The sequence below is a fragment of the Bubalus bubalis genome, chromosome 6 (assembly GCF_019923935.1).
Source record: "Bubalus bubalis isolate 160015118507 breed Murrah chromosome 6, NDDB_SH_1, whole genome shotgun sequence".
NCBI classification, from domain to species: domain Eukaryota; kingdom Metazoa; phylum Chordata; class Mammalia; order Artiodactyla; family Bovidae; genus Bubalus; species Bubalus bubalis.
In genome coordinates, this window is record NC_059162.1 from 34603668 (window position 1) to 34614976 (window position 11309).

At 37.8% G+C, this 11309-nt stretch overlaps 1 protein-coding gene across 4 annotated transcripts in view; it reads left to right on the forward strand.

Annotated features, from left to right (window-relative positions):
* Nucleotides 1-11309, forward strand: part of CLCC1 (chloride channel CLIC like 1) — a 36985-nt gene that overhangs the window by 22884 nt on the left and 2792 nt on the right. For all 4 annotated transcript variants that reach the window (XM_006052151.4, XM_025288174.3, XM_025288173.3 and 1 more), the window contains 7 exons: nt 185-292; nt 2338-2559; nt 2795-2935; nt 4279-4372; nt 6438-6535; nt 6806-6952; nt 8579-8920. In XM_006052151.4, the coding sequence (XP_006052213.3) occupies nt 185-292; nt 2338-2559; nt 2795-2935; nt 4279-4372; nt 6438-6535; nt 6806-6952; nt 8579-8920 (1152 nt within the window). The remainder of the gene's footprint in view (nt 1-184; nt 293-2337; nt 2560-2794; nt 2936-4278; nt 4373-6437; nt 6536-6805; nt 6953-8578; nt 8921-11309) is intronic.

Below are 11309 nucleotides of genomic sequence, written 5' to 3' on the forward strand. Positions count from 1 at the left end.
GTGCTCTTTTGTTGCCTACTCTTTGCAAAGAGAACCCACAGAAAGCAGGCCAGCTCTACATTTTAATCAAGCTTGATGAACATATCCAGCTCCTTACTTTGACCTCGATGGGGCCACTAGGCTAGAAACTTGACCCTTACATTAAACTCTGACACTAACTAATGTATTTGTTTTGTGGTTGCAGATTGATGAATGTGAAAAGCAAAAGAGAAAAGACTATGAAAGTCAAAGCAATCCGGTTTTTAGGAGATACTTAAATAAGATTTTGATTGAAACCAAAAAGCTTGGACTTGTGAGTATTTGATGTGATACCACTCAGAGTAGTGGATATTTTTGTTGTGTGTTAATCTCACATTATGTCAGCAGTGATAAAGCATCATTATGCTTCAACAGAGAATACCTGACTCGCCCTTTTACCAAAACCTTAATCATGCAGGATTGAAGGTAGCGGCCTGCTGGTTTGGTGGAAGGCAAGTGAGCAGTGCTGACCCTTCCGCTTTTCCTTATAGTTCACGGGGATTTACTTACTCTGTGCTCTGCTGTACCACCTAATTGAGTTGGGGGGAGAGGGAGATTGTTTTAAATTTGCTATTTGAACTTTGCTGATCAGTTGCAAACTTAAACTCATGACTTGGTAAGGAAATTCTATTCCAGTCTTTAGTTCTTTTCTATCATTTCCACACTTTCTTGTTCAAATGATGTAATATCATTACATATTGAGAAAAAGAAAAGTGGGTTTTAAGATTTTTCTCCTAGCTGTTTATTGTGGCAAGGGCTGCTTTATAGAATTACATGTCATGGACATATTGTTCATGATTAATATTAAGATTCTATTTTTTCGAGTCATTGCTTTCCCTTCAGGGAGTTGAAACATCTAGAAAACTTTAAAAAAGGGAGGGTTAAAATGAGCAATAATCCCACATTATTTTGGAGATGTAAAAGCAGATGTAATCATATGTATAACCTTCAGTTAGAGTCTTACAACAAGTGCAAGGTGGAAAAGAGTCTGTTTTATAGACGAGGAAACAAATGGAGCTAGAAAATACTCAAGATGGAGAAGCTTGGAATAGTTTTGGTTTTTTAGAAATATTTAATCAGTGACTACTTTTTTATACTTACTGATGATTTGTGATATTACATGACACAGGTTTTTCTCATTTTATACCTACTTTGTAATATAAAAAATCAGTATTTACTGTTAGAAAAGATAATTTTCTCTTATGTGAACTGTTTAATGTTTATAGAGATTTTGCTAACCTGTACTCACAACTAATAAAGATAGTTGTGAATGTCATGTATGTTTGTGGAAGCCCAGATTTTGCTGCTTTTTGAGATCCTTTTTGTTTTTCTTATTTTTACACTCTAAATTTTAGGCTGTTTGAAAGCTGTGTCAGCAAATGGAAAGTCATAAACTGAATCATAAAATATTGATAGTTTATCCTCACTATTTGTGGATTCATATTTTGTAATATTTTGAATACTAAACTTTATTTTTAACCTCAGAATCAGTACTCCTGCTTTTGTGTCACCCTTAGACATGCTCAGAGTGGCAAAACATCTGAGTTGCCTGATGAGCCCACTTTCAGTTGAGGTGAAACAAGGCCGTTTTCAGCTCTCATGTTATTTTGTGATCTCTTTATCTTTTCAGGCTATTTTCTAATTTTTAAACTTTTGCTGTTTAAAAATCTCCCAAGTGTTTTGCTGTCTAGTGATCCTAAGCACAGGGAGGCTGAGCTGTGCCTTAGAGAAAAATACCCTTGTTAGATAAGTTAAGTACAATCGTGAGTCATAGCGCTATTGACTATGAGCTTAGTTAATGTTAATGTTAATGTTAATGTTAATGGATCCACAGTATGTATTAGGTGTCTTTAAACAGTAACATAAAAAGATTATGAATTGATTGGTTGATGAAAATATGGGTGCAGGAAACTAAGCCCATATTTCCTTTAGGAACCATGGTTCAGTATTTGCTAACTGGTTCAAGGTGACTATAGAATGTAAGTACTACAGATAGCAGGAATCAACTATAATTTAGTAAAATGTACTGTATGTTACTTGCATAGAGTTTTATAATTTTGAAATGTTTTATAATTTTAAAAACATGTTTTAAATTAGAAAATTTTGTACTTTTGAAATGTTTTTCATGTTTATTATCTTTGGTTTTGATGTTGGCCTGTGAGACAGACAGGTAGATATTATTATTCTTATTTTATACCTGGGAAATATCATGAACTAATTATATATTTAGTTCCAAGTTGGTTTTATCTTAATGTTTCATTGAGTAATGATAAAATTCTCCTTTTCTGTTTGTTTTTTTTTTTGGCAAATTTAATTCAGCCTGATGAAAACAAAGATGACATGCATTATGATGCCGAGATTATCCTTAAAAGACAAACCTTGTTAGAAATACAAAAGTTTCTCAGTGGAGAGGATTGGAAGCCAGGTGCCTTGGATGATGCACTAAGTGATATTTTAATTAATTTTAAGTTTCATGATTTTGAAACATGGAAGTGGCGATTTGAAGAATTTTTTGGAGTGGATCCGTATAATGTGTTCATGGTAAGATGAGATGAGGGGCACCTGATTAACAGTTTACTTTTTAAAATACTTTAAAAACTTCACCGTAATTATATTGAGAACTCACACTAAGTCACTGATACTGGGTTGATGAACATGCAGCACAATGGTACAAATGATTTTGTATATTCAAGTCCAGTTCTTTTTCTGTGCTCTCAGTCAGCTCTTTTGATGGGCAGGATGGCTTGGCAGTGACTCTCTGTGTTTCTGTTTCGAGGTGCTTCTGTGTCTGCTCTGCATCGTGGTGTTAATAGCTACTGAGCTCTGGACCTATGTTCGTTGGTACACCCAGTTGAAACGTGTTTTATTCATCAGTTTTCTCATCAGTTTGGGATGGAATTGGATGTATTTATATAAGGTAATATATAAGTAGAAGTTTCTAAAACTCTAAAGTGTTATTTCATAATAGGAGACTAAGCTATTTAGAACTAGTGTGTACCTCAGGTGAGGGTGTGAGGCAGTGATGGGAGTGTTGGTGAGGAAATTGGCAGCTGCTCAGATGTCCCTGGTTTTTTGGGTCCTTGACCAAGTTAGCGGAGGGAAATGTGCAGTCCTGATTTTCATCCTGCTTATGTGTGGCATCTGGACAGCTAAATTAGAATCGAGTTATGTAGAGAAGTGAAAAATTCTCATGTTGGTAACTTGGGGTATGTCTTTTTTATTCTTTGCTAGAAATGATGCCAAAATACTATTTTCTAAAGTTAGATTATTTTATGACTATAAGAATGGTGTATTTATAGCAGAGAATATAGAAAGGATAGAAAAATACAGAGAAATTTAATTTTTTAAAAATTGTCTAGGGAATTTCCTGGCCGTCCAATGATTAGGACTCGGTATTCTCACTGCCAGGTATCCAGTTTGGGGAACTAAGAATCCTGCAAGTGGTGTAGAGTGGCCCCCCCAAAAAAGTCTATAATTTTACCACCTAAAGATAACCACTGTTGATGTTGTGAGGTATTTATAAACTTTTCTCAAATTTTTATTCTTTAAAAATCAGGACCATATTATATATTAACATTTGAAAGAAGCATTATTTTTCTTGACAAATTGACATATTGTTCCTGTCAAACTAGCATAATCATTGAAGAAAAATTTTAGACCTTTTTATGAGTCAAGTGGCCAGCTATTTTCAGTGAATTCATCTGATTAAATCTTTGTGATATTTCTTTAACCTTTCTCTCTAAGCTCTGTAGCTTCTAGAACCAATTACTTACAAATTAGAGGAAGGAAGAAAGTTTGGTTGAAAATTATCTGTGATTTCCCCCAGGGCTTTGATTTATAAAAGACATTTTGGCCATTTGTGCTGAAAATCATTCAAAGCAAAACACCATTTTGTCATGAATTGTTTAGGAGAGTGAGTAGGCACTTAATATGTATAGTTATGTTTTGGGGCATGACATGAGCTATATTTGAACTAATTTTTAAAACAATCTTCTCAGTAAAAAGGTTTTCTAGAATTCCTCCTCATAATTATTTTAAAAGAAGGCAATTGTAGTTAGTTATTTACCAATTGAATGTGTTTTGCTGTGAGTTGAAAAGAGCCACTCTTTTAAAATAATATGTATTTTTTTCTGTGAAAAATTTTTAAATAATCTGGTTTGAATGAATGGTGAAGACACGCTTTGAAGTGTGGTTTTTAGGGTGAGTAGGCATAATCTTCATTGTTAGTAGCCTCTCATGGTTCCCTTTGGTGTTGGTCAGCTCGCTTTTGCCCAGCATCAGGCTGAAGTTGCCAAGATGGAGCCACTTAACAATGTATGTGCTGAGAAGATGAACTGGAGTGGAAGTCTCTGGGGTAAGATATTGGTTCTCTTGGCTTTATTTTGAGTAGAGTTTCTGAGAATGAGGAAACATATTTTAATAATTACAAACAAATGATAAAATGCCAGAAGGAGGCTTTCCATGACTAAATCGTTAGTATCAGAACAGGCAGGAAGAGTCGTAGGCTTCAGTGACTTCTGTGTTTATATGTCACAGGAAAGGGATAGAAAGTATGTATGTGCCAGCTCTGATATTATCTGTCTGCCTGAATTGGACTCACTTGTGTTCATCTAGTTCTTAGCACAGTGTCTAGCACGTCCTGGGTCCTCAGCAGAAGTTTATTAGAGTATTTTCCATCTTTGATTTCATCTCTGTATTGACTTGTGAAATCTTACATTGTAGCTTCACTATATGTTTTTATTTTCATTAAAGGGGAAATTATTTTACTTTTCTTTTCCTTCACATTTTATAAATATTCTCACTAATGTTGACTGCCTTTAGTTATATGTACCTAACAATGGGAGTGGTTTAATGATCAAATACTGTTTGTAAATAAAAGTCCACACAATGACTGACAGAATAGAATTTCGGCAGCAAATCAAGGTGTCCAAAAAATTAATTTTCTTAAAAAGATATGGGAGCTAAACCAGCCCAGCCTTACTTCCCAGCCTCAGGGAGTAACTGAATGCCTCCTATAGCTCATACTAGTACATAAAATATTATTCAGTTCAGTTCAGTCACTCAGTCATGTCCGACTCTTTGCGACCCCATGGACTGCAGCATGCCAGACTTCTCTGTCTATCACCAGCTCCCAGAGTTTCCCCAAACTCATGTCCATCGACTCGGTGATGCCATCCAACCATCTCATCCTCTGTCGTCCCCTTCTCCTCCTGCCCTCAATCTTTCCCAGCATCAGGGTCTTTTCAAAAGAGTCAGCTCTTCACATGAGGTGGCCAAAGTATTGGGAGTTTCAGTTTCAACATAGTCCTTCCAATGAACACCCAGGACTAATCTCCTTTAGGATGGACTGGTTGGATCTCCTTGCAGGCTAAGGGACTCTCAAGAGTCTTCTCCAACACCACAGTTCAAAAGCATCAGTTCTTCAGCGCTCACCTTTCTTTATAGTCCGACTCTCACATCCATACATGACCACTGGAAAAACCATAGCCTTGACTAGACGGACCTTTGTTGGGAAAGTAATGTCTCTGCTTTTTAATGTGCTGTCTAGGTTGGTTATAACTTTTCTTCGAAGGAGCAAGCGTCTTTCAATTTCATGGCTGCAGTCACCATCTGCAGTGATTTTGGAGCCCAGAAAAATAAGTCAGCCACTGTTTCCCCATCTATTTCCCATGAAGTGATGGGACCGGATGCCATGATCTTTGTTTTCTGAATGTTGAGCTTTAAGCCAACTTTTTCACTCTCCTCTTTCACTTTCATCAAGAGGCTCTTTAGTTCCTCTTCACTTTCTGCCATAAGGGTGGTATGATCTGCATATCTGAGGTTATTGATATTTCTCCCAGCAATCTCTTTCATAATTTTCCACAGTTAAAGTATTATACATGAGTCTGATTTAGAAGAAGAGAAGTAATGGTCTACTTTGTTTTATAAGTAAAGAATTGACTTTTTAAATTTAATTTTATTGAGATAGTTGTAGATTCACAGGTAGCTGTAAGAAGACAGAGAGATCCTACAGAGCTTGACCCATTTTCCGCCACTGATAACATCTCGCATAATTATACTAGTGCAGTATCACAGCCCGGATATTGACTTGGATACAAGCCACCTATCTTACTCAGATTTTTCCAGTTTTTTCTTGGATTCTTTGGTGTGTGTAAAGGACTGTTTTTAATTATTTACCGTTTAGAAATCTTCATAAAATATTTTCTCTGTATAAGACTTGTATAATTTGAATGGATTTTTAAAATAAGCATTTTGGACATGAGATGACATTTTAGAAAATGACTATTAGTAGGAGTCTATTTGTCAACATAGTTTAAAATTAATTGGGGGTTGTAGGGGGAAGGAGAGTTAAAACTAAAATATTATTTGGGAATGAAATGCAACTTAAAAAAAAAAGACTGTTTTTTGTCTTCTAACAGAATGGCTTAGAAGTTCATGGACCTATAAGGATGACCCATGCCAGAAATACTACGAGCTCTTACTAGTCAACCCTATTTGGCTGGTCCCCCCAACAAAGGTTAGAATATATTTTGTGGAAATTACTTACACAAAGTGAGTAAAAAGTCTCTGTGTTTATTAAAAATTGTTTTTTTTAACTGTCACTTTGCTAATAATAAACCTTTGTTCTAGGAAAAATACTTCCATTACCGTCATTTCCACATTAAAAGTATATGATAACATTTGTGGAATTTCGCAATTTCAGCCTCAGCACAGTTGATTTTGACTTACTCTATGCACCTCAGTCCTTTGAGGGAAAAAATTAAGTTGCTTTTACCTTTCATTGTAGGCACTGGCAGTTACATTCACCAACTTTGTCACGGAGCCACTGAAGCATGTTGGGAAGGGAGCTGGTGAATTCATTAAAGCACTCATGAAGGAGATCCCAGTGTTCCTGCACATCCCAGTGCTGATAATTATGGCATTAGCTGTCCTGGTTAGTACATAGCACTGTTAACAATTAATAGGATTTACAGAAAAAGGCAATTCTAGGATTATTAGGGTTTTTTTTAATGTTGTAAATTGGGCTAAATCATGCTTAATGGCATGGAAAGGTGATTTTTAAGTGATAAACATTTGTCCGTTATATTTGTCCGTTCCTCTTAGTAAGAAAATGGTTCTCAAGTTTGATTGTAGATGTCAAAGTGATGATTTAGAATAATACCCTCTTTTAACATTTGTTTTTTAAACTTGGTGAATTAATACACGTGGTATCAGTTGCTTATGTCCTTGTTGAGAAAAGGGGCATTATTTCAGTGTGAGCTTTTTTGCCACACTGAGAACCGGAGAACATTGGTTTTAGCATAGAATCAGAGAGGGATGTAGAAAGAGGTGCATGTACTGAGAAATAATTTAGGGGATCCGGGAACAGAGATTTATTAAGGAATTTTACAGTGTTACTTGTCATTCATCCATGGTCTCTTCAGCTCTTTTTTGGGTTGATTTTCAGCCCTTACTCTAATAAAGTAGTTGTCCCATAAAACAAAATGCAAAGAACTCAGATGTGCCATGGGAAATTATTAAAGAGTTCTCTTCCCTTAAGGATGTAAAATTTACTATGTTCTGTTTACTTAAAATTGATACTCTTGGTGTTGCTGTTTGGCTTGTGACTAGGATTCATTGGTTCAGGGATCTGTTTTTGTTAGGTGACATTCGTGTAGTAGTAGTTTAGTCTCTGAGACTGAAGTTAATAGCAAAACCCTATTATTGCTTGTGCTTCATCTGCTGCCTTTTGCTGCTCCATCTTTAAAGAGTCATATCTCTACTACAGTGGTTTTCAAATTTTTCTTCTCAGGACCCTTCTGTAGTCTTAAAAACTGAACACCACAAAAGCACTTGTTTGTGGGAGGTTTATTTATTGATATTTATCAGAAATTTAAAAAATACAGGTATCCACAAGCTCATAGTGCATGGGCCATCAGAGTGAGGGGGTCATTCTAGCCCCGAAAGACTCCACTGTGCGTTTCACAAGGGGATAGTGAAGAAGACTTACGTCTTTGTATTATGAAGAGTTTAGACCTCACAGATTTGTGAAAGTCTCCGGGACCCCAGTGGGCCCCTGGGTACACTTTGAGAACTGCTGCCTAGTTTTTCCTTGGAGTCTGACTCAAAACTTTTTGAATTTTAGCTGTGGCTAAAGCAAGTTTATAAAATAAACCTACTGGAGAATATTTGTATAATGGTATGCAACTTTAATTTTCAGCATCTACCTTATATGATGGATGTGAATATAGACAGCATATGAGCAATGATCAGACAATTAGTACCTTTTAAATTTCTAGGCTTTAGCCTAACTGCCATTATATAATTCAATAAAAATGTGTCCAGCTGATTGAAATGTCTATTTAATACTTAACGATTTCTAAAGTTTTGTTATGGGCTCTTCTGGTTCTATATTAATCTAGAGAAGAGATCTTTAATGAAAATCCTGTGAAACTAACATGTTTATGTCTATAACACAAGTTAAATTACATACTTTTGTTGGCATCAAGGAAATCACCTCAAAATTTCATTGTCAGTCAGTCATTAAGTACTCAGGAATATGTATTTCTTTTCCTTCTAGAGTTTCTGCTATGGTGCTGGCAAATCAGTCAATATGCTGAGACATGTGGGTGGTCCTGAAAGAGAAGCACCCCAGGCACTTCAGGCAGGTGAAAGAAGACGGCAGCAGAAAATCGATTATAGATCCCATGGTGGAGCAGGTGATGCAGATTTCTATTATAGGGGCCAAATTAGCCCCATTGAGCAAGGCCCTAATGACAACACATATGAGGGTAGAAGAGATGTTTTGAGAGAGAGAGATGTTGGCTTGAGATTTCAGACTGGCAACAAGAGCCCTGAAGTGCTTCAGCCATTTGATTTACAAGAAGCAGAGGCGAGAGAGCATCCCAAGGTGGTACCTGGTGTAAGTCAGCAACTCTTTATTTTGCTGTCTCTTAATAATAGGCTTAAGTGCTTCCTATTAAGCTTTCAGTTAAGTGTTCTACTCTTACCTTTCATGGTTAATTATATCACCAGTGATATAATTATTCACTCTGTTTCCCTCATTCTGGTTCTTAGTCCAGCCTCAGAAGAAATGAGATTTAATTTTTATGTTAAATACTAGTTAGCGGTAATTTGTTAGAACAGATAGCAGTTCATTTTATAGGAAGCCAACAAGTGACCATGACTGAAGTTTCTACCTTTGAAGAGATCAGAGAGAACTACCCCCTGAGGCTGGAGCCTTAGGGAGCTGGCCCACAGGAGAGCCCTGAAACCTTAGCTAGATGGGAGAGTGAGCTGGGGAGGGATCAAAAACCTTGCTTTTCCAAATCTTTTGGCTGGCTAGACTAACTTTTTTTTATCTGGGGAATGGTCAGGCCTCTTTTCCACCATTATTGGCCATTTAAATAAAGGGACATTTCCATTTCTGTTTGAGAGAAGAATTTGTATTGTCATTTGAAAGGTTTACGTTGCAGATGTAGACCTTTGGGAAACCGTAACGAACACAGTAGAATCTAGGAACTTGTAGAATCCTTCCCATGGAGTTCCTGAGAAGGATAAAACATATCTGCATTGGTCTAGAAAATTAAGATGTTCCTTTCAGCTTTAATAAAGTGCACATGAAACCGTTAGTCACTCAGTCGTGTCCGACTCTTTGCAACTCCATGGGCTGTAGCCCACCAGGCTTCTCTGTCCATGGAATTCTCTAGGAAAGAATACTGGAGTGGATTGCCATTCCCTTCTTCAGGGTATCTTCCCAACCCAGAGAGACCCAGAGATCAAACCCAAGTCTCCTGCATTGCAGGCAAATTTTTTACCATCTGAGCCACTGGTTATCTGTTACTTAATCTCAGAAATACTCCAGTTCCCAGCTCACTTGAAGGGAAAGCCAGATATCAAAATGGCCTAGGGCCTCCCACTGCTCTCCCCTCCCATGCTCCCTCCAGGCTCATTCACAAGGGCCTCCTGTCTGCTCCTTGAGCTCAGCCTTTGTACTTGCTATTCATTGTCTAGAATGCTGTTCCCATATATTCATAAGGTTTATTTCCTCAAGCCTTTACTCATATCATCTTTTCAGACCATGCTAATTTAAACAGCAATTCAGCCTTCCCACCCCCAGCATGATACTTTATTGCCCAGTAGTGAAGAGGAACTAAAAAGCCTCTTGATGAACGTGAAAGTGGAGAGTGAAAAAGTTGGCTTAAAGCTCAACATTCAGAAAATGAAGATCATGGCATCCGGTCCCATCACTTCATGGGAAATAGATGGGGAAACAGTGTCAGACTTTATTTTTCTGGGCTCCAGAATCACTGCAGATGGTGACTGCAGCCATGAAATTAAAAGACGCTTACTCCTTGCAAGGAAAGTTATGACCAACCTAGATAGCATATTCAAAAGCAGAGACATTACTTTGCCAACAAAGGCCCGTCTAGTCAAGGCTAACCATAACCATAGTTTTTCCTGTGGTCATGTATGGATGTGAGAGTTGGACTGTGAAGGAGGCTGAGTGCTGAAGAATTGATGCTTTTGAACTGTGGTGTTGGAGAAGACTCTTGAGAGCCCTTTGGACTGCAAGGAGATCCAACGAGTCCATTCTGAAGGAGATCAGCCCTGGGATTTCTTTGGAAGGAATGATGCTAAAGCTGAAACTCCAGTACTTTGGCCACCTCATGCGAAGAGTTGACTCATTGGAAAAGACTCTGACGCTGGGAGGGATTGGGGGCAGGAGGAGAAGGGGACGACAGAGGATGAGATGGCTGGATGGCATCACTGACTCTATGGACATGAGTCTGGGTGAACTCCGGGAGTTGGTGATGGGCAGGGAGGCCTGGCATGCTGCGATTCATGAGGTCGCAAAGAGTTGGACACGACTGAGCGACTGAACTGAACTGAACTGAACTGAAGTTCAGGGAAGGGGGCAGGAGTTTTCTTGCTGTCTTTTGTATCCCTAGGACCTATAACTTAAGGTATGCTCAGTGAACATTTGTCAAATGAATTATTCTCCCCAGGCAAGAGGAGTTAACAGTACTGGTCACCAGTCTTCCTGACCCTTCCTAAGCTGGGTCACTAGACCACCTAGCATATCCTGAGTGTCCCAGTCTTCCATAGAGAGTTCTTTTTTTAATGTTTATTTTTAATTGGAGGATAATTACTTTACAAAGTTGTTGGTTTCTGCTGTAAAACAAGGTAAATCTCATAAGAATATATATATCCCCTCCCTCTTGAACCTCCCCACCATCCTATCCCTGTGGGTCATCACAGAGCACCAGGCTGAGCTCCCTGTGTTAGGCAGCAGCTTCCCACTGTGTTTT